The 23,851-nt window shown below is 41.2% G+C and overlaps 1 protein-coding gene across 1 annotated transcript; it reads left to right on the top strand.

Annotated features, from left to right (window-relative positions):
- The first annotated feature begins 1,073 nt into the window (after positions 1-1,073).
- On the top strand, positions 1,074-23,809 carry ankle2 (ankyrin repeat and LEM domain containing 2). The gene is made up of 13 exons (XM_080004356.1): positions 1,074-1,086; positions 2,014-2,544; positions 4,113-4,307; positions 5,520-5,704; positions 6,470-6,658; positions 6,834-6,956; positions 7,252-7,315; positions 8,663-8,844; positions 13,649-13,755; positions 14,387-14,577; positions 15,030-15,765; positions 20,627-20,758; positions 22,347-23,809. The coding sequence occupies exons 2-13, from the start codon at positions 2,025-2,027 to the stop codon at positions 22,558-22,560; spliced, it is 2,838 nt and encodes a 945-aa protein (XP_079860482.1). The 5' UTR covers positions 1,074-1,086; positions 2,014-2,024; the 3' UTR covers positions 22,561-23,809.
- Positions 23,810-23,851: the final 42 nt, after the last annotated feature.

Consider the following 23,851-nt stretch of genomic DNA (forward strand, 5'->3'; position numbering starts at 1 on the left):
ATCGACATTTTGAGGGACATGTAAATTGAACCCAGACTAATGACAAACAATAATATCAATATACTGTGTAATGAGCTATTATTTTTGGAACTTGGGACAGCAATGACTATCTTCCAAAGCAAACCTTTCCCTGTTGTCTGTACATAACGCTGGGGCACCTGGATGCTGTGCATAAAACCTTGCTGTATTTGCTATTCAGTCTTTTAATCCGCAAAAGTTGGAATAGTTTCATTCCAGTGTTTAACATTTGTATTGGGAGATGTCATTGTATTTATCTCATAAAATTGCACTATTCGTCAGCCATTCTGTGGTCTTTTATTCAATGGTTATTAACTGGGCATTTGTTAAAGTGGAAATCCATAAGATCATTTGTGTTGAGTGGATTACCCTGCATGTCCCAGAATTACAAACGGCTATTTTTTGTATTTTGCAACTCTATTCTGTTCTTCAGCCAAGGGTGCGTTTTTTTTGGTGGGGGGTTGTTGTGAGTGATCATCCACTTAAAAAGTTCACCCACCACAACTGCCATGACTGCCTTTTACTTTGTTTCTTGCATGGCTGATTTTTTGCCAGGAAAGGTGGACCCCGCCACCAACAAAGATAACGGCATGAGATGAGATTTTTTTATGAAGATGGGTACTTTATTCATCCCCATAGGGAAATTGCAGCGTTACAAAAGCTCACATAAAAATAACACACAATAATAATGAAGTAATATAAAAAGGCAATAGTTGTCAATTGGCAAAAAAAACAAAAAATGACCTTAAAGAATGTGGTAAAAAAACAACAACAAACCTAGAAATAAACACTATCAATTCAAAGTTTCAAAAATAGTAAATTGTGCAAGTTTGCTCACATATGGAATAGCGTGTGCAGGCTGTTTACTATATTACCAATTAATTTAAAATTGTACTACTTCTTTAAACGTTTGCATTATCCCGCGACAGACGTATTGGCTTTGACTTGTGGACGGACGTTCTCTATCATTTTGTTCAGGCAACTATGGGCCCGAACTGGGGTCCTTTACGCGGAGCATTTTGAAAGCGTCGCGGTGAGCAGGCAGCTATCTGGGAGAGAGTCGCGGAGGTGGGCACGTAACACATGATAATATGTTCAAGCTTTGAAAAAGGGTTTTTTGATACAGGTTAACATCTGCATGCATGGGCGCCGGTTGTGTGCTTCCCTTTTGAAATGTCTGCGCTTTCGTGTGTCCTCATTACGAAGCTAACGTTTAGCCGCTAGCTAATGCTAGCGTATCTGCTATATGAGGAGCGTGAACCCTCCCTTTATACTGCGCATGCGCACAACGTGTTGTAAGCAATGGGACTATTCCAGACCATCTTGAGCGTTTTGTTTGTCCAACTGTTTATATTTGGGGAAAAATAACGGCTTTATATAGCTCCTGTCGGAAATAAAATGATCATCGGTAAGTAAGTGGTACATATATTATTCTACAACTGTCATCACATGCAGGTTGTTTTGTTTCCGCACCATCACCGAGAAGAGCTGTCAAACCGAAAAGCCAGACCTCGGATGGTCTACTTGGGCGTGACAGCACATCACCAGTCTGATGGTGTTTTACTATTATTTATCTATTTATTTTTACCTCTGGTGTTTTAGGGATGCTTGCATTTTGTTTCCTCTGTGTTATATATGATGTAGATTGTGATCTGGGCGGCTGTCCTCTCCCAGCAGTACATTACTTGCACGTTGGTTAGCTTGGGAGCTATCTGCTGGTGGATGATCTTAAATTACTGTGGCTTATTTTATGGAACTGTTTTTATTTTTCGTCATAAGAAATGGCTATATAGGTTGACAATGTGCTAATTTCTACTACGTGCTTGCGATTTTGTTAATGGTTTGCATCTTTCCCAAACCATTTTATATTCTATTAGTTTTAGATTGATTCTAAATGACAGATTAAAAATTACTTGTAATTATCTTAGAAATAGTTGTGCATGACATCTTCAGTGCTCCCTAACGTCATCAGACTTGTGTTGTGATGTGTTGCAGGTAGCTGAAGCATGGAGGCAGTTCTGAGCAGGCTGAGGGAGCTGAGTGCCGACGAGCTGCGCCAGGAGTTTGCCAGGGCAGACCTCAAATGTGGCCCCATTACCGCCACCACCCGGGCTCTCTTTGAGAGAAAGCTGGCCAGAGTCCTCGCCGGGCCGGAAGGCAGTGCCACAGAAACTGACAGTAACTCAGCTGCAGGTGACTCCGTGCAGGGCGGTTTGGCCTCCAGGCCTAATCAGAGCAAACCTGCGCCATGTACCGCTTCTGCAGCTGTGAGCAGCAGCAGCAGCAGCAACACTGGTAGCTCCGTTGTACAGGCTGCTGGCGACGAGGCAGACTTTGGTTATGGCATGGGTCTCAATCCTCCAGAGGAGGAGGAGATCTCGGTGCAGTCAAGGACCAGCTCGAATATCTATGTCGAGGACAGTCTCTCCCATCCTAAGACGGAAACACCTTCAAAGCCCGCACAAGCGTCCCCAACCTTCTTTTATGGAGTATGCCCCCTATGGGATGATGTTTTGGCAAGAAATGGTAAGTCAAATCCATTTAACTTTGAGTAATTATATATGTTATGATTTTGAATGACCTAGCTTAGACTTCTGGGGAACTGCAACCTAAAGGCAGGTGAGACTGATGAATGTCAGGTCCTAAATTCTAAGGAATAGGAGGGAACAAGTTTTGCATGTAAAGATAAAAAAGATTATTCCAACAGGCATAACTTCATATTTTTTTACATTATATCTATTGGCATTCTACAAATTCTGATATTAAACTTTACACTATTATTCCCATCTATTATGTGTGTACAGAATACAGAACTTAAAGACAAATGTTTTTATCAAATAATGATTATTTTAATTTATGCATCTATTACCTGTTTACTGTAGTCCTTTGCCTTTTTTTACTCAAGACCAAAGTCCATTTTAAAGAGAGAGAAAGTTGCTTGTTTGTTTGTCGATGATTACCGCTGTGTTGTTGAAAGCTGGCTTCTGTTGTCGCTTTGGTCAAAGGATAGAATTTGTTGTTTTGAAGTGAGTGGCATGACACCAAACAAGGTGACATCTCAGGAATACAACCACTATTGATCCAAATTCACGTTTAGCTAATGGCTATACTGGAAATTAATGTTATTAGTAGTATTCTCATTGCACAGGTATCTAGAGAAATTTTGTCAGGCCACATTTTTCTAGAAACTGCATAAAAAGGTTCAATATTTTCTGGGGTTCACAGTAAAACAAGACATTACATGTATGGCTGGACAAACATACCCTCGACAAATGGATTGTGAATGTTAGTGACATTACTCACCACTGTGGACAAACACAGTTTCCATCTTCATTATCTCCCGTTACCAGGAGTTATTTGACTTTGGCATCATCAATATTTTCACTGAAGATAAAAAAATTTGTACACATGCCATGATTCTATTGCACATGTCATAAAGTGTAATTGGATGCGCTGCAATCAAACCACAGCAAACTCTGCATAAATGTGCTATCAAAGACCTGGACAAAAAGACCACCCAATATCAGCACTTTAATATACTTAAGATGTATAATCTGTTTTGAGTGTCCGATTTGACTCAGATCAGTGTCTATTATACAGGATTCTACACAGTCTACCCCCCCTCCCCATTTTAGAATGTATTACATCAGACATAGACGGTGATACCAGATCTACCAGGACATCTTCTAGAGGGGATGGTGCAATACCCATGCAATGTACAACATTTCGTCCCTCTGTCTTCTGTTTTAAGGTCCACCAACAATTAGAAGAATTGCAGTTCCTGTGTAAACATGGTTAAATGTGGCTAAACAAACATGTCATTACTAATGTCTATATTGCATCTGGTGTATGTCCATGGTGTCATTTTAAATTACTATTAAATTTAAAACACTTTCATACATGTGTGCATTTTATACACTTGATACACTTTCACATCCCCCAGTGTCTATTGTCTGTCTATATATAACAAATAAATTGAGGAACTGATTCACTGGTGTATGTGGTGGGAAAATCCTCCTTGTCTAAAGTAAAATAATAATAACAAATCATGGATTGTGTTGTTGTGATTCTCAATTTCATTTTTGCCCATGTAGAAAGAGCACATGTTTACACGGATAAGAAGGACGCCCTTCAGGTTGTGAAGATGATGAAGGGAGCCCGCTTCAAAGCCTTTCCCAATCGTGAGGATGCCGAGAGGTTCGCCATGGGCATATGCGACTATTATCCATCCCCCAGCAAATCCACACCCTGCCTGTCCCCCATCAAGCCTGGCCTGGTCCTCTGTAAGGGTGAGTAGAAAAACTTTAAAGGGGGGCCCACTGACCTCTTCACTCACCTTGCTTTCAGTTTCCCAGAAATCTTTTTGATCTCCTGACTTGAATCGTTTTTATGATACATGATATATGCTACAGCATATATACCCGAAAGCAGGGCTATTCAACTTCAATAGCAAGTACTTTACTTTGTACTACAAGTACTATACTTTGTCCATGAATGGCTACAAATAACTCTGGTTACAGTAATGTTAGATATATTTCTACATGGAATAAACTAGTCACACGCATCCCTTTCACTGTGATTGTATCATTACAATAACAGTGAAATTACAAGAACATTATTTTTCAAGAAAATTATGGTTACAAGGTTTGAAAACTTCAAAAAGTTGCATCTTTAAAACCGAGGAGACATGAGGTGTTTTTCCGACTGGTCCATATCTACAAATGGAGAAAAAAAGCTGAATATAGTAAAACACTATCCATCACACAAACAGTAAGTACGCCTGTTTAGAATATCCTCAACAACACCTCCATGTATACATAAGGTGCTTTTAAAATGGCAATATATTAGTTGCACAATAAACATACCGGTTTATTATTTGTTGCAGCTTGCAAAATAAATAAATACTTTGCACTGGAATTGACAATGTTTTCTATCAAATTTACGTTTCTTTGGCTTTGACAGAGACATTTTGACGCTTGTTAGCTTAGCTAAGCTGAGTTTATCTGTGGCCTGCCAGCTCAGCGTGCAACGGGAACTTGACTGAGCAACTCCGGTGCGGAGCGGGTCATGTCTGTGAGTCCTGTTGCAGCCAATCTGCAGCAATGCGATCTTACTCTGCGTTCAATGGGAACTCTGAAAAGTGTAACTCGGGTGCGAGCGAAGTGATGCTGCGTTCAATGAGAACTCAGCGTATTTAATATAGAGCTGTAAGGTTATAATCATTTTTGCATCTCTACCTGCAGAAATGGAAACTCTTAAAGTCTTAAATTGTAACTAGCTTTGAACATTTTTTTTAACACAATTCACCTTTCTGCCTATTTGAACCCAAACTAAACAAATAATGAAATCAAAATCATTTTGTGTGCTTGACAATGTTGCCACACCTATTTATATTGAAGGTCCTTCCCCCACATGTGTGGGGGTAGGATGTGAGCAAAAAGGAAGTCTGAACAATTACTTAGAACAGCCACCCTCACCTTACCCCCTGTCGACACGCTCAGACAACATTGAGGTGGACGCAGCCAACCGGGAGCGGGCCAACAGCTTCAAGAGCCCCCGCACACAGGACCTCACAGCCAAGCTGAGGATATCAGTGGAGAAGGGAGACGAAACGGCCTTCAGTGAGCTGGTCTGGAGCAACCCGCGGTATCTCATCGGCTCAGGGGACAATCCTACCATTGTGCAGGTGAAGGGCATGGGCACACGCGCACACACACACACACACACACACACACAATCCCCACCCTGCAGTGGTTCTTATTTTTGGCTCAATAACGCGTTATAATGTTATACTCTAATGCACATGAACATACAAGTGTCTCTTATCTCCCCCTGTGAAAAAGCTTATTTTCTTCCACTCTTCCATATCTCACTTGCTGTCACCATATTCCAGGAACTTAACCTCCTTTCTAAAGCCCGTTTGGCATACGCTGTAGTCTTTTGTTGATATGTCAACATTCCAGCTTCACCAGTCCCAGCCTTTTATAGTGACTTATTTCATCACGGTGGCAAGATAAACTGATATAATTACACATACAACTTGTAGACACAGTGAATAACCTTTCATGCATCGTTTGAGTTTCAAACGCTAAGTGTCAACTTGTGAAAAAATTTGAATAAAAAGAACCAACGTTTCTTTGATATGTAATCATTTTTATTATTAATTTAATGCAATCAGCTATCCTTTGTTTGCCAATAATTTATATTCTGGGACAACTATAAAATATATGGATGGCCAGTATTGTGTGGATGTGGAAGTTATTGCACCTACCTAATGTCCTTGTGCCTATTCTTTTGGCCTTCATTTGTGAGTAGTTAATGTGTTTGTTTATTATGTAATCTGTTCAAATAAAAGTCAGCCTCGCTGGTACAAACAAATTCACCTCATGCAGTGGATCTGACTCTGATGCGAAACACCTCTAGTAACGACCTCAGGGTTTCTTCATTTCAGGAGGGCTGCAGGTACAACGTGATGCACGTGGCAGCCAAGGAGAACCAGGCGGCTGTTGTTCAGCTGCTGCTGGACACCCTGGAGAACCCGGACTTCATGCGCCTCATGTACCCGGACGACCAGGAGCTCATGCTGCAGAAACGCATCCGTTACATCATCGACCTTTACCTCAACACTCCTGACAAGGCAGTGAGTTCTTAAACCAGGGATCCGGATTAAGTCCAACCCAAACAGAAAGCATAGCACAAATTTCTCATGGATCATGAATTTGTGGAGTGGGGGGGGGGGGCGGGGGCGACGGCAACGGCTACGGCCACGATGGCGACGACTCATTTTTTTATGTCTTGTTCCATTTCTGCCCCAGGGCTTTGAGACTCCCCTCCACTTCGCCTGTAAATTTGGCTGCCCGGAAGTTGTCAACGTCCTCTGCTCGTATCCGGACATTGATAAGAATTGCAAGAACAAATATGGCCAAAAGCCTTGTGAAGTAAGTCTGTTTTTCTGTTTTCTTTCTATGCTTACTGCCAAAGTGCATTGTGGCAGTAGATGCCAAGGCAGGATTTCGTGCCCACCCACAGGAGTTGCTTTACAGACTTATTTTTGGACTGTTGGTCTTCGATGAGTTTTATAAGAAGTGTTATGCGTAGGGGAAAGGTTTCTTTTCTTTTTTTCCTTATTTTCCTTATTCCTTATACATTATGCATATTGCTTAGTCGAACAACCAACATTTTAATGTAGTGAAATGCATTAGCTTGGCTGACTGCTACTTTATTTTACCACAGGTTGTTTGTGATAGGAAAAACAAAACCCAAGAAGTGAAGCAGAAGATACTGGACTACTTGGAAGGTAAGGACATTTCCTTGTTGCTTGATTCGTTTTTAGGTTCTAATTCTGTGATTAGGAATGTCACAATACCAGAAATTTGATAGTTGAAACCAATACCAGTTTATTTCCGTAACTCTCAATATCCAATTCAGTATCATGGTTAAAAAACAAAAAGCAACACCCATGAAAATCAGCATGCAGGAGTTGTTGGCTACGCATCAGTGCCAGCTGTCAGCTATTTTAGTTGTCAATTAATTGTCATGCAAATAATTGCAATCAATAATGTGATTATCTATATTCATTGAATGCCACTAATTATATAATAATACACTCCACTCAAGGAACATTGGAGCATAATCATTTAGGAAGACTGAATTGTTCTCAGCCCAACTGCTGAAAATGTTGTAATTATGTTAGAAAGGCAAAAAACATTTCTAACATTGGCTCAAAATTCCCACAAAATTTTGATGGAAACATGTGATTGGAAAATCTTGCGATTCTACAAAATGATTGCAATCAGCGGAAATAAGTTAGATTAGGGATGCCATGGTGAGGAATTTTTCCAACCGGTTAATAAACTCATGACAACACCGGTGTAACACAGGGCATTTTACAATGGGGGGGGGGGGGGGGGGGGGGTGCACACGGAGTGTCCCCGTTATGCACGGGCACTAATAACGCATGGAGGGATCTAGACCTGATCTAAGCTCTTCTATAGCCTTCTTTCTCTCCTCTCCGCGCACAAAGCCACTTTCACTTTTGTAGCGTCCGATTTATAACACGCTTAGTTGGCGCTCATAAACAAAAATTAACTAAATGGGTTTTATTTCTATTAAAAAAAAAAAGCAACACGACAGGCCGGGCGGTGGGAAAGTAGCGCAATCGATGTATGCTCTAACACCGGCAACACCGACAACCACAGCAACACTTACTGAGATCAAACAGAAAAGAATGGTCAAGCAAATTTCAGCATCAGAGCGCTTTCATAATCCATTAAATAATGGGTTACATCACCTGTTACTAATGTGGATTGAAACTCACTGACCCGTGTTTGGACCGAGGCTCGGCAAGGTTCAGCGTGTTCCTTTCATTTGAAATGCTTGACGGCTCCCGAGCATCTGTGATCATCCCTTAATCGTCTGCCTCGAATGCAAAGTGCTTTCAGGAATGGCTGTTGCCATGCCGCCTTTCTTCTCAACAGGCCTTCTATTTGGTGGAGCTGTTGCTGCTAGAGCTCTACAGTGCACTACTGTTCACTATCTCCATGCATTATTCTCTGCTGTTTTTGTTTTTCACAGTATCACAGTACCATGAACTGTTCCATTTGGGGGGGGTCAACTTTACAATAAACTTTTCCTTGTGTCTCAGACCGCTGCTACATACCTTTACTGAGGGCAACGGACAACTCTTCTCAGCCCATAATTGGCACGCCGTGGTCGCCCGAGCCGTCAGACAGCATGTCCCATGCGCTGTCCCCACGCCACGTGCGGAGTCCCATTGATCCAGTGATGACCGTCAAGGCCTACGCTGGTCCCCTGAGCCCTTCCAAAGCAAGTCTCACATTTAATGGCAGTTCGTGACAGTTGTAATGTATCCATATTAGGGATGGATCAAGTGCTGCTTCTACGTGAAAACCGGTTTTAAATACCTCAAATCTGAGAATCTGAAAAAATCTGCTCTTGCTTGATCAAGCGTGTGGGTGTCTTGTTCAAATATACATTTTTGCTTGTTAGCGTTCAAGTCCAACAGTTGTGTAGTTTCATTACAATAATAATAATAAATATAGCTACAGGCAGCAATACATTTTAAGTACACATAGGTTTCTTTATTTTATGTGAAATGCGTCACATTTACTTAACGTACAAACATCAAACATGGTGGAGTTACATTGTGCAGTTATGTCCATTAGAATTTTTATTTTGTGACTGATTTTCAGAATTACCTGGACATATAAGCATAACGTAGTTACGTCCATGTAATTTCATGAATCTAACTTTCATGGCATTACGTATGAAGCAATTACATTTCAACCAGACTTAAAACATTAATTTTAATTTGTAATTAAAAGTCTATTAAAAGTATGAGATCAGGTCAGTTCTAAATAGCGGAGTTATAGTCTTAATATTGTATGGAAGTTCCAAAGTAGATTCATTAATAAATTAGCACAACAAATGCCCAAACAAGTCAGATAATTGTTTTATTAAACAGTTGTCCAAAACATTTGGACAAAATTATTAAACAAATATCACAGTATTTCTAAAGATCACATGTCAAATACAGAATTCATATTAATTAAAATGGCAATCTTAAGAAAAAAAAGAATGGAAAATAGACAAATTATATGAAATTCTCAAAGTAAAGTTTATAAATGTGTTATATGTAGTTTTTTTTAACTCACTCAACAAGGTTTTCAGCAATACACAGGGTCCAACAATTGCATACCATGACCATTTTTGGATAACTGCACATGAATTACTGGAGATAGTTAATAAACATGCACCATCATTATCTAAAAGTAATTTCTTAAGTGCTGTATCAATTTGCTTAGCGATATTACACAACGCAGAGTCATAGTGAGGTACACCAATACAGCCAGCAAATGGGTCTGCATGTGTTAGTTGTATGAAACATAATTTGTCTTTTTGGCAATTCTGTTATGGCAACATAATCGCTTCCTGGAACATTATCATTTATTCTACCAGACTTTTTCATATCCTGATAAAGATTATTTATTGTAATCAAAAAATCATCTAGGTAATTTTGTGTCCAGGTGCAAACATTCTGAATCTTGTTTTTCAGAATTGCTGTTAAACTCATAGCTGCACGTTGTTTATTTTTGGAGTCTCCAAATTGTAAATCATCCTGGTGAAATGACGCTCTCAACACCGATATGTATGGGGAATCAACACTTAGATTGAAAGTTTTTCCATTAGCGTGTTTTTCATCAGATCTTTCTTCTGTACTTTCTTTTTTTATTATTATTGTGACTGACCTTGGCGACTGGATTTTTGGACAGTGGCTTCTTCATTGTCTTAGATTTTGGGCTATTTTTCAGCATCTGTAAGAATAACAAAAATAACTTTTCTAATTACTTTTCATAACAATATATATACATTAAATAAAAAAATATATATAAATACATGTTATTTGTAATTACTACTTGATTGTACTTTTAAAGTTAGTAATGTACAATTTGAAAATTCAGTTTAATAGATAACCTGTCTATATTGTAATGCAGACAACATTTATGTAACTTTAATGTTAATTTGGAATTTTAATTATTATGGAATCATTTGTCAATATCACACAATATAACACTTTATGCCTTTTCATGAGAGTTTGTTAAGTTTAGGTCAGAAAAATGTTTATACATGACGTTTATTACAAAAAAGGATTTTATTTTTTTATTTTAAACAATTTCTTGTCATTGTTATATCTTACCTTTTTGTAGTACATCCGGAGTCTCGGTGATGGTAGATGGCGTTGTGTCTCGTATACGTCTCGTATATGATATTCACGTTGATTTACGATAGCAGTCAAATTTACGTAATTGTTTTGGAAAGTTGAGTTATTTACTTGGATTGCATCTTCAGTAAGTCACGTTTCCATGAAATACCAAAAATGTTGTGGTATTTTTGTGGGTAATTACCATTGCACCGCGTTTATTTTTCCGTTGCGTCGCTGGATCTTGAACGCATCACAAAGTCGCACATTTCAGTGTTTTTGAGCGGACACGGTGACAAATTGGCAAGGATTACTTTTTATTCTATTTTTCATTAATCCGGCAAAGTACTCTGGACCACGGATTTTAAATATCAATCCAACAGATCTACTGATATCTGCCAGGTAAGAAGCTATATAAATACATACGTAAATTCCATAGTTTGGTAATGTCGAAATACTACAGAGTGACAAAGTCCACGCCGTACAACTTGACACAGACATTGGACAACTGGACATTCCCAATCACAATCTGTACATTTATATTAAATCATGTGATGACGTCATAAAGCGTCTTCCTGTAAATCTCATCTCTTTCGTATTAGAACAAGATGTGTGACGTGTCAGTCCAGACAAACTGAATATTTTGGGTCAAATTTGTATGGTTTTTCACTAATATCTGCTCCGTATGTGGATAAATTTGGATTAAATTTAAACCAAGGGATCCTTGTGACATAGCGGTTTAAATTACACCTTAACCGTGTCCGTAGCTTATGCCAAAGTTTGTGTTCCAGATAGTTTTAGGCTTCAAAATTAAGAGAATTAGCGCCTACAGTCTGGATCCCTAATAATAATAATAATAATAATAATAATAATAATAATAATAATAATAATAATAATAATAATAAATATAGCTGCAGGCAGCAATACATAGGGTCCATTATCAACAACAATTCCAAATTTTTGAGATCCTATGGAAAGCAGCATCAGTTAGTGCTGTCGCTAAGGTCTAAAACAAGTTAAATTTTCTGTTTCCATTGAATGCAACATTGTCTCATGTAATTATGCGGCGAGTCCTGGTGACCCACTGAATTACTAATACAAGGATACACTTATTGCGTGTTATGACTTTATCTTAAAACTTAGAAGGTGGCTGTCTACTAACTTGTAGTCCATGGAGTCCTGCTTCATGGTGTCACTATGGAAGGAAATCACTCCCTGTGGAAGTTCCCAACAATACAGTTCCATTCAAACAGATTAAACACTGCATGTCCCTCAGAGACATTTCATCAACTTTTTAAACTTTTGTGACTAAAAACAAAAGGATACGATTCGGACTCAGTTTTCATGTTACGACTGACTCGAATGCTGTGGGAGGTACACAGCACCAGGTTCGATGGAACACAATGCGTTGATATTTACAAAAAGGGCAATATAATAAATTATCAAATGAAACACCGACATCAAGCACGTAAGACAATACACATGCACACAGACACACACACATACACACACACACACACACATGCACAGTTTGCAACTACTACGGAGCAATTGAGTCTACACCAGCACCTCGCACGGTGGAAATGGACGTTTGTAGCCACAACCTGCACAAAATAGCGAATTTGATGTTGATGTCAAAGTGTCTTACTCCAATTACCCATCTTAGTCCACTTCCTGGCCGGAAGTTTTCGAACGTTGCCAAGTCGGTGATGCGTGAGGATTTGGGTACTTCTGGTCAAATTATTTGGTTTTTCACTAATTCCTGGGCCGTACCTTCCTGGATCAATTTGGATGAAATCTGCGTGCTGCCAAGCAGAGGAAGCACCGGCGCTCCTGCTGTACGATTGGCTGTTTGTGAAGTGACTTATTTATGGAGGTTTACAAAGGTCGTCGAACTTACATAATTTTAGTGTCGACTTTTTTCCTTGAATTACATTTTCAATAAGTTACATTTCCATGAAATACAAAAAACACTGTGGTATTTCTGTGACGAATTACCATATCACGGCTCCTATTTTTCCGATGCCTCGCCGGATCTTGAACGCATCACTCAGTTGTACATGCGAGTGAATTCGACCTGATGTGGTCGCAAGTTTTTGTAGGCTACTTTTTTTTGGTATTTTTAATGAAGTCAAGTAAGTAATAATAGTAATAGGGACCAAAGAGATAAAATATCAATTGAACAGATCCGTAGACATCTACCAGTTAAGAAAGTACATAAATATACACGTAAACGCATAGTTTGTAATGTTGAACCACTACAGAGCCACCAAGTCTACGCAACACACTGGACACGGTCGGAATGGACATTCTGAATCAGAATCTTGACATTTATAGTAAATAGTATGATGAAGTCATAAAGCGTCTTACTTTAAAGCTCATCTCGTTCATTTTGTTTATGAATAGTGCCATGTCAAGCAGGACCAGTTGAATACTTGGGGTCAAAGTTTGTTTTTTTATTAATATTTACTTCGTATGTGGATCGATTTGTATGAAACTTAAAACATGAGATGCTTATGACATACCGGTTCAAACGACACTCATACGGCGCTCATAATTACAATGTTTATAATTTTCTGGCACCATCTCTGTATTCTAGAAACACCCACAGGTCTGGCACATACTTGGAACACAATCAATGACCAGAGTGAAACAGCAGAATCATCATACTACTCCAGCAAATAGGAGCAATCTTATAAATGCTGTAGCAATAGATTAGTTCAAATTAGATAGTTCTAGATTAAGTCTTTGGAATCGATTAAAATCGAAATGATCATCATCCTTATCCGTAAGGTTCAGTTTGTCTGTTTGGGCATGAAGATAAAGAAAACGATTGGACTCCCTTTCACCTAAAACCAGATAAATAAAGATTTTCCTCTAAGCATGTTCTGTATTTGGTTCCCCCTGCAGGCGGATGAGTTTCGCCGGGCATGGAAGACACCACCCAGAGACAGAGCGGAGCTTTTTCACCACATCCTGAAGTCAGACCCAGACCGCGGGGCAGAGAGAGTGGGCAGGTATTTTATTTTTTATTTTCTATTTATTTATTTACGTTAAACCTCTCCCAAGTAGTTGTTTTTGGGAACGGCAAGTAAGGATGAACTATAAAGTTTGGTCTATGTTACGCCTTGGACTTAAATAAATTGTTCCGGTTCTAATGGAAATGTTGGCAGACATGAGTTTGTGATGGGAAAAATTGCATTACAAACCTCAATCCAGTCATCATCCTAGTTCATATACCATGTGTACTGTATAGTCTGGCCTTACTATTTTATTTTACATTGGCTATAAAACCTATTTGGTAATTTGAGTAAAAATTACATAACTGAGATCAGAATGGTTTCAGCTCATGTGCTTGTGTGTTTCTATTTTTATACCTTTGCATTTGTTCCAGAAGTGCCCCGTGTGGGTTTGGCTGCATGCCAATGCTTCTCTGTTGCTCATTCTGCGTTAGCTTGCATCCAGCACCGCATGAATCATTTCTGCTCCTTTCCCGGGTCCTTGGCACTGTCAGACTGGGTACTATACGCGTCTCAAGGGTCCATAATTGTCATTTCAGCCTGTATTTGCGAAGACCCTGTCACCAAAGTGTCTGATGCCCCCTTCCCCGCCCTCTAATTTCCCTCCCCTCCAACTCCCCCCTCACAGAAACCTGGCTCACGAGCTGGGTCACCCGTGGGCCGAGTACTGGGACTTCCTGGACAGCTTTGTGGACCTGTCATCAGCGGAAGGCCTCCGCAAGTTGGAGGAGTACCTCAGCAAGAAGGACTTCAGCCAGCGGGCGCACGACGAGGCCGGGGAGAACGAGGCCAGCAATAGGTTCCGAACCCCGTCCCCAGGTACACTTTATCCAAAATGCACCACCACATCCACGCATACCACACCTATTTTGTATCTGAGCAGTCAGTGCTTGTAGCTAACTTTAAGTCATCTTTGGTCGGCTGATTTAAAAAAGACAAAATATATATATATATATATATATATATATATATAAATAAAAGGCATTGACATCATATGGGGTTTTCTGAAAACGTTGGACCATTTTGGAAGTACTCCACGCTGCCAGGTGCTTCTGTGCACCTTGTTTCCTCATCCTATGATCTGTGTAAATTCAACAGTCGATCCAGCAGTCTTCAAATTCACATAAGCGGCATAAAAAATACGCTGTAAAAATGCAAAACATTCTATTGAAAGAGATCTTACGATTTACCCAACATGACCTTTCATCAGACATGTGGTCGAATAACAGATGTGGCAGTGAAAGTTTCCTCTGTGATGTTTTCGGCCGCAGGCAAGCCCAAGAAGTTCTGCAACTCCATCTCAGTGGGCGCATTCCTGGACGAGGGTGATGACATCAGCCTGGAGGAGATGAATAACCGGCATAATGCGGCACTCACCTCCTCGCCCTGCTCCAAGGAATCCCTGCAGGGCGCCGTGGGTGGCCACGAGTTCCACATCCTGCCGAGGACCAGGGCCGACCTGATCGAGACGGCAGCCGAGCACGATCTGCTGTGCTGCTGCCATGAGGGGCTGCTGTCGCCCGGCGACGCCTGCAAGGACGGACTGTGCAGCGCCGCCTCCACGCGGGACAGGACTCACAATGGAGTTAAGGCTTCCTCGCGCCTCTCTCCTTCCTCTTCCTCCTCCTCCTCTTCCTCCTCGGCAGAGCTGAGTGGCGGCCTGAGCCGGCTGGCACTGGGCCCGGGCAGGGACGGGCCAACGGGGGGCAGCGAGAGGGAAGCCGAGGAGCAGGGACAGGCCCGGAGGACGGAGGTGGGGGCGGGGGACAGGGCTGGAAGCGGCTCCGACGAGAGCTTCGACACGCTGGACGGCCCCGAGGGGTCCGGGCAGAGGACTAGAGGGCCGGTGGTGGGACGCACCTTCTGCGCCCGCTCCAAGTCGTGGGACCACGGCGGGAGAGACCTGAGCAGTTCAGCGTCACCCGGATCCCACAAGTCCTTCGACAGCTCCAGCGAGTTTCTCAGCAGGACACCGCCGCGCATCAGGAGAGGACTTTTCATCGATGGGTGAGTGTCTGCGTGAGGTTGAATTAAGGCAGAATCAAATATCGCAATATCGACAAAGACCTCCATATTTGTGATCCACTGCGTACTTAAGGGTCATTTGGCGGTTTTCGAGATTTTTTTTTTTTTGTTTTTTGTTTTTTTTGCATCTTGAAAGTGGAGAAACAGGGCTTCCAAACAAGGTGTCACTTGTGCAAATCAAGTACATATAATTAAAGCTATGACTTGTTAATGGCAAGTGTGTGGCAAACTGTGATTCTGAGATAATCACCACCAAAGTTTTACCCACACCAGGTTCATTCAGCCAGCTCCCAGAATGCAAATGGCGTTGGTGGATAAACAAAGCCTTAATGGCTACTTAACATACTGCTGAATGGGCCAATCATGAACAGCTCAACAACCCAACTGATTTTGCTTTTTTTAAAAAAGCTTTTATTTAACAGTAAGAATAAACATGTTTTATAAAAGTGGAATTATTTTGGAGTTTCAAAGTACGGACAACACAAGTAAATGTAGAGTATCAATATTATGAGTCTCAGAAAATCTGAAATCGGACTTCGTCAAGTAATCAACTTCTTCCGTTGTAACAACAACGGACGTATCGTCGGTTTCAACCGGTGGTTCTTGAAAATATTCAGTTTCATCGTCACATTAAGTTTGAAATCAGCTGTTTGAAATGTTCTCCAAGTCTGGGATACTATTGGATTCAGAAGCGCTGTCGTTCTCAGCGTCGCTGTTGGAGAACTGACTATCATCGTGGAAAATGAAGTCCAGTACGCGCTGCTAACACTGACTTGGATCTATTGCACTGTTCACATTAAGGTCTGAAATATGATTGAGAGCTTCCGAAGTGCGGAAGTGGAAGTGACGTAGGTGCGTGCCGCAAAGGGTTTTTCTTCTTCGCAGTTTTACAACAGTGGGTGTAAGAGTAGTACGATTTAAAGGTTGAACTCTATCAAAATGGTTTCACATTGTGACTTCACATCACATGGAATATGGATGAATGATCTTCACCTGGACGGTCGCTTTCAAGGAAACGATCGATCTGCATTTTTCAGTGCTGTTCCGCGTCCCGGTAAGTGAACTGCATTTCCCGATGTAATCTAACGGGAATATTTAACTCCACAGTTTAACATTTTTCTACTATTTATAAATCAAACTTGGTTTTGAAAATACGTTGAGAGATAAAAAAAACAAACACAAAAGAACACAAATCTGGAAAAATCTCATTTTCCTCCAAGAAAGGTTTTATCAACTTATTTGGCTGCTCCTGGAGATTTTAGAAATGCGCGAAATGGCAGCTTCTGTTGTGGTAGGACACATTTGGTGATATTTTACTTAGTGCTTTCATAAGATATTTATAAGTGGCTGACCGATTAATCCAATATTTGGGCATTTTGAGATAATCTGCATCGGTCGAGGCCTGCGCTCATGAGGCTGATAAACAAAAAATGTCTGCAGAGTAGTTAGAAATATACATTTTTCTATAAATATAGATTCTGAATATTTAAATCTGTTTCAATACAAATTTTCTGCACTATCGATATACAGGTACCAGCTGAGCTTCCTCGCTCTCTCTTCTCTCCGACAGCGAGTTGACACACGCTGCTGCAGTTTCCACATAACACCTCCCCCTCTCATTCAGTTCTGTCTTCTCCTCACACATCTCATTCGCTCCAGTTTGTTATGGTGTTTGCTCATTAAAGATGGCAAGTGCAGAGCCTCTGCGACCGGTTTTGGTTGACAAAGAAAACAGGAGTGGTGGTCTTTGGAAATACTTTGCATTTGAGGCAAAATGTAACCCTAACTAAGAAAATTGGAGTTGGGGGTTTTTTTCTCCTCCTTCATTTTAGATCTATTGATTTTCATGTTTCCATTTGTATTAGACACATTATTTTAACACAACTGAGTTAAGGGACTGTCCCGTTCCGGCCCCTAACAATAAAAACCTGTGTTAGGCTTGGGTGATTGTGCAAAATTCCAATCGGCAATCGCTGGAGGGCAGTAATTGCTGATTGTCAAAATTGTCAATTACCAATTGGCGATTTTGTGGCTAATGTGGTCTCCCCTTTACAGAAGTGCAGGATTTGCTTTTGAGAAGTAAAGTTTTTGCACAAAAACATCCAGATTTCACTAAATTAAGTCATATAGCAACGGAAAGCAATGTGTGTTTGAAATAAATTGTTTCATAAATGTAGGAAACTAACTCAAATAAATAGATCTAAAATAAAAACACAGGCCTAGGAACCGGCGCACACGCACTGGAGCTCGGTGTACGCTGTCTGGAGGAGAAATAAAAAAAACTCCACTCCAGTTCTCTGAGTTAGTGTTTATGTATTTCATTTTCCATTGTATTAGGCTTGGACTATCGTGCTAAATTCCAATAAAGGGTGCATAGAAAGTAATGTAATGTAGCAAATGTGGTCTCTCTGTTAAAGAAGTGCAGGCTTTATTATTCACAAGTTAAGTATATACATCTACTGATGCACTTAGACACATCGTCAGTGATGGAACCTGGGCGCATTGGGTGTTTTGGGTCTTTCAACATCATACACCCTCACCCAGGTGACTGAGCCGGGATTGATCAAGTCCCGACCTGTGTCTAAGTAGCATGTACCCACGGATCGCCCTTCTTGATCCACAGCCATCTAGAGGCCTTCTCAGCTGCTTCTGTGGTGTTTACACAAAAACATCCAGCTTTTACTAAATTACTTCCCATACCGACGGGGGAAAAAAAGGGGGAGACGCGTGTCGGCAGATTATTTTTTTTTTTGGAACGAGACGGAGCGGGACAGTCCCTTAACTCAGTTGTCTTTGTGTGAAATAGTAAAATAAAAAGACGGCACAGGAGCCTGCGCACACCAATGTCTGCCGGAGAAAAAACTGCGCTCCAATTCTTTGAGTCAGGTTTACCTTTTTTCATTTTCCATACAAGTAAGAAACTAAAGAAATAAAATACATCTAAATCTTTCTCAATGATATGATATTACATTTCATTTAGCAGACGCTTTTATCCAAAGCGACTTCCAATTGTTCAATCACCGACGGACGCAGCCATCAGGAGCAATTAGGGGTTAAGTGTCTTGCTCAAGGACGCTACAACATGCTAGCAGGAGGAGCCTGGGATCAAACCAGCAACTTTTAGATCACTAGACCACCAGCTCACCAGCTCTACCGCCTGAGCTACCATCCCCTATTATATATATTGTTATATTTTAATCACAAGATTTGCCTATAGAGCGGCAGGCAAGTGTGGGGGGGTTGGGCGGGCGGAGGGTGCCTGAGAACCTGCCCCTTGATTTACCCCATGGTACCCTTTTTATCAGACGCCTATTTTATTATTATTTTTAACATTTCTTTTTATTTTGTTTTGCATGAATGGGCATCGAGGTAGCAGATTGTCTGGGCAAGATAGAGACGGTGTGCGTACAGCGGAGCACAGATTATGCCCGGCACAATGCGCACCATTCTGGGCACCCATGACCTGCGTTCCGCCATGCCGCTCCCTTTGCCCAGAGCAGCAAAATACCTAAAACTGGAGCTGGGGGGGTCCTTGTGCCTTATCTTTTCTTCTTGTTTCTTTATTGGCACCTGCCCCTCTTAAAGTCTCTGTACAGGCCTGTAGAGCGGGGAATAAGATCCGATTACCAGTGGTTACTCGACAGCTCCAAGCGGAGAGGGGGAGAGCCTCCGCCCCCTCTCTCTCCCCCTCTCCCCCTCTCCGCTCCAGTTTCAGAATACGGTAAACTGCACTTACACCGTTTCAATGCTTGGATTTTTCCTGTCGCATAAAATTTTTTTTACAAATCATCTGTCATCAATGTCAATTGCCGATAGATGATTTAATTGTAAATCTGCCCAAGTATAGATTATATTATATATTGCTATATTATAATCACCAGATTTGCATATAGAGCAGGGAAGTGAGATTCAATCGCAAGTGGTTACTCGACAGCTCTGAGCGGAGAGGGCCAGAGCCTCCACTCCCTCTCCTCCCCTCTCACTCTCTCCTTCTCCTCTCCAGTTTAAATACACGGTAAACTGCACATAAACCATTTCAAAACTCTTGAGTTTTCCTGCCGGATAAATCAATTGTAAAATTTGTCATCAATGTCATGATCAACTCCATTGATCGTGATTGATGATGTGATTGTATATCTGCCCAAGCCTACCCTGTGTGTCCCGAGCGTCACGTCTCCTTGATGCTGTATAATTTGGTAATAACTGGATGCTTTGTGTAAATACTTTATTTGTAAAAAATAAATCCTGCACTTCTGCTGATCTACTTAAGCAAACAGAGACCGAATCCAGAAGACAGAAGCAATACAGACAATAACATTAGTGTTAAATAAATGTTTAATTTTTTGTCTCATTTGTTATTATTATTCAATTATGTATTTAATCAGATGCAAAAAACATGATATCGGCATTATACTGTATATCGACCATCGACTCCCCCTCGACCATCGACTCTGCATCGGCCACTGAAAAACCCATATCAGTCAACCACTGATATTTACACATCATTAGTAATGTTGATATTAGGTAGAGGAATTTCCACAGGTAGAAGCATTAACTACAAGAGAACAGTCTATTAATTTAATCAAATGACATTATAGACAACATTTAACTACATTGCATTTGCGATAATTCGTTAACCAAAATCCCAGACGATATCCTGTCTGACATCACAATATTGATTTTATATCTATATTTGAACTTTCTTAGAGCCGAGTATTTTCTTGCTGTATTGGTGTGTTATCCTATATGTCTGTCTCTATCTCTTTCTACATATCTGTATCCATCTGATCTGTCCTACTGTTAGTGGCTGTTCATATCTGAGAATGTCTTCCATGTTCCTCAGGGATCTGCCGAGCAAGTTGGACACAGAGGTCATGTTAGCGATAGAGACCATAGACGTGGATCCTCAGAAGTATCCCAGTATTCACAAGTGGAAGAGGACACTGGGGAGCTACTCACATGCTGACATGCAAAGGTTAGTTGTTGAAAATGGAGGCAAATGGACGTATGCTGTTGCGCCACTATTCGTGATTGTTAGTGAAATGGTTATTGGTCTCGTTATCACTGAAATGATGGCTATGCCGAAGAAACTCTAAAGTGCTTGAAAGTGGATATGTATTTCTGTACTAAACCCTCACCAAGGGGGGCAGAGGGAGAGAGCGGAGAGGCTCTCTACTCTCTCTCTGCCCCCTCTCGCCCTCTCCGCTCTCAGCCCAGAGCTGTTTTTGATTTATTATTGATTACTAGTACATGCCTGTTCCATACACCTGCCAAGTTTGAAGTAGATCGGCTGAACGGTTGTCGAGGCAATCGAAGGACATACATACAACAGACAGACTCCCTCCAGTGCATGCCCATTCAAATGGCACAGCTCAACAAAATGTAAGGACGACTTTGCAATAAATAGGAATAGTCGAGTGCAGGTTTCTCCAGTAAGTGATTTAGTGACGTTTATATGACTGCCAGGGGCTCAACTGTCCATGCAGGGGTGTCCTCCTCTTGTGTGCATGTGTGACGTTGGAGGTGGCACGCCTGGCACGCCTGGCACTCTGTTCCCATTCCAGCACTTCCTCTCCCCTCATGTTAGCAATGCCTGCAGCGTTGCTTGCCGGGCATCTATCTTGTGCGTCACATATTGGATGATTATGTCACAAAGCACCCCAGCCGCAGAGAGCGGCTCGCTGTTCGATTGTTTATTCAAAGTTTATTAATATAACACGTGTCGCGTGTCTAAATTGGACCAAACACGGCATGTCCTTGGGTCCGCAGAACTACACTCGCCAAGTGTGAAGTAGATCGGATGAACGGTTGTCGAGATAATCGAAGGACATAGATTCCTAGAATTATAGATAGATAGAATTATAGATAGATAGAATTATAGATAGATAGAGAGAGATTTGTATTGTTCATTGTGTAAAAGTGTTCTTGTATTGCATGTGAAAAAAAAAAAATACTGTGACGCTTTAGCGCTTGTAGTTGTGACTTTGTGTTCTTCTAACCCTCATTGTGAAGTGTACTGTACTGGAATTTTGCATGATCGCCTAAGCCTAACGTAGGAGGGCGCTTTCACGAGCATTCATTTGTTCTTCGGTTCCATCATATGTGTATGGTATGTGCATTTGGGAACATGCAGGAAGGCATTATACTCAGAAAGGATTAGGGTTGAGCCTTATTCCTCATTGTTTTTACCTATTTGAGCAAATTTGAGTGCTTGTGTAAAATCGTTAATTTCTATAATTATGTTTCATTCAAACTCCATTCAAAGGGAAATTCAGTCTACATGAATATTATAATAGCTCTTCTTCATAAGGTGAATATGTGTTGTTTTTACACAATTTCAGGGCATGACCCTGACAGACATTTCATAATCACATTTCTATGACAATCAGCAGCTAAAATGTCATTATCGTGACAGCCCCTACACATGTTTTTTGTTGTTGTAGGTATTTTCTCAAAAACACAAGAGCTTTGTGAACGAGGCTGGTTGCGTCCTGAAAATGCATTTCCATACGTAAAAGGAACTCAATGTTTTTTATTGACCAGTGTTCTCTCCGGCCCTTCAGCTGGCCCAGCCCAGCCGTGCTGAAATCCCGTCCCCGGCTGCCGCCTCCCGCGCCTGGCTCCCCCGCCGGCGCCCTGGCATCCCCCACGGGCCGCTTCAGCCCTGCCCGTCACGCCTACTCCTCGCCGGATTTCAGCCCCGGCCGCTACAGCCCGGGGCACGCCAGCTACATCCAACGCATCCGCCTCAAGCACTTCAGCGAGCCACCTGTCTAGCGGCTCCACCGCCTCCCCAACCCAAATATGCACAAAGTGTCTCCAAGGTTTGTAGTAGTGTTTGGTACGACTCCTATATATGGCATCACGTTGGGTTGTGATGTACGCCTGAGACAAAACAACACAAAAGAATATCTGTACTGTATGGATGTGGACCACTTTGATAACAGTGGTAACAGTGTTGTTTGTGGAAAGTGTGACGCACCTGTATCATAAAAGAAGTCAATTGTTTTTTGAATAACCCTTAATACAAGCGGCACTCCCCAAACAAGCTAGTTCTGCACAAAAAAAAAACCCTTAGTGTCGATTTGTATTTATTTATTTTTTTGTATATCGGCCCGTAGCACAAAGGTTCACTGTTTTTAGTACGCGTGTGTAAAAAAAATAAAAATAAAAATACTGCCAGTTCCCATTTTATCCTCGGTTCAGGAATTGCCTTAACTTTCAAGCTCATTCACCTAAGTATCCTGAAATTCGGTGGAGTTTCAGAACACGATGATACACTATGATCTTACATGGTTTTTAATTTTCATCAAGTCAATAAATGTGTACATCTTATCCCCCTCCTCGTCATCTCTCGATGGTTCCTGGACACCACGTGGTTATATTTTGTTAGTCTAAAACACTTTATTTTATATAAAAACTAGTGAAATAGCAATCAAAAGCACCTAACTCAGTGTTAATTACAATAACAAAACACATGACGTGACGTATTGCTACAACGCTCAAGCGTTATCCTCACCTTTTTCGGGGACTGGATCGCCACTCGGACACTACCTAGCAAAGATAGCTTTCATGAGACTGGTCTCAATTTGCCTAAATTAAAGAAACCGTTGAAACTAAACCGAACGGGTTCTTGGGTCTAACGACTGGATGAGGGGGCGGAAAAACATCTGGGAGATAAATTTGCTGCTGAAGTCAGAATACCAGGGCAACATTATAACCGCTGTGGTTTTTAAACCACCCCCCCCCTTTCGCCATTGAGCGTGTGTATGTCGAGGAACAGAATGTAAAATGACCGTCACCTGAACCTTTTTACTAGAGAGCACAAAACAACTTCAGTGAGAGGATTGTAACGTTCTACCCGTGCTCTCAGGTAGACGACAGATCTCCTTCTGGTCTCTTGAATGTTCTGAATGTGGAACTTTGCAAAAAAGGCACCTCAATACTTAAAAACATGCTTATTGTGCTTTTGGCATTCTGTGTTCTCGCTCTAAGAAAAAACCTTTCATGATGGGATTCTCCTTTTCTGTACGTCTAGATTGTTTGCTTTCGACTGATCAATAAAACT

The sequence above is a fragment of the Zeus faber genome (genome assembly GCF_960531495.2).
Source record: "Zeus faber genome assembly, chromosome: 7".
Taxonomy (NCBI): Eukaryota; Metazoa; Chordata; class Actinopteri; order Zeiformes; family Zeidae; genus Zeus; species Zeus faber.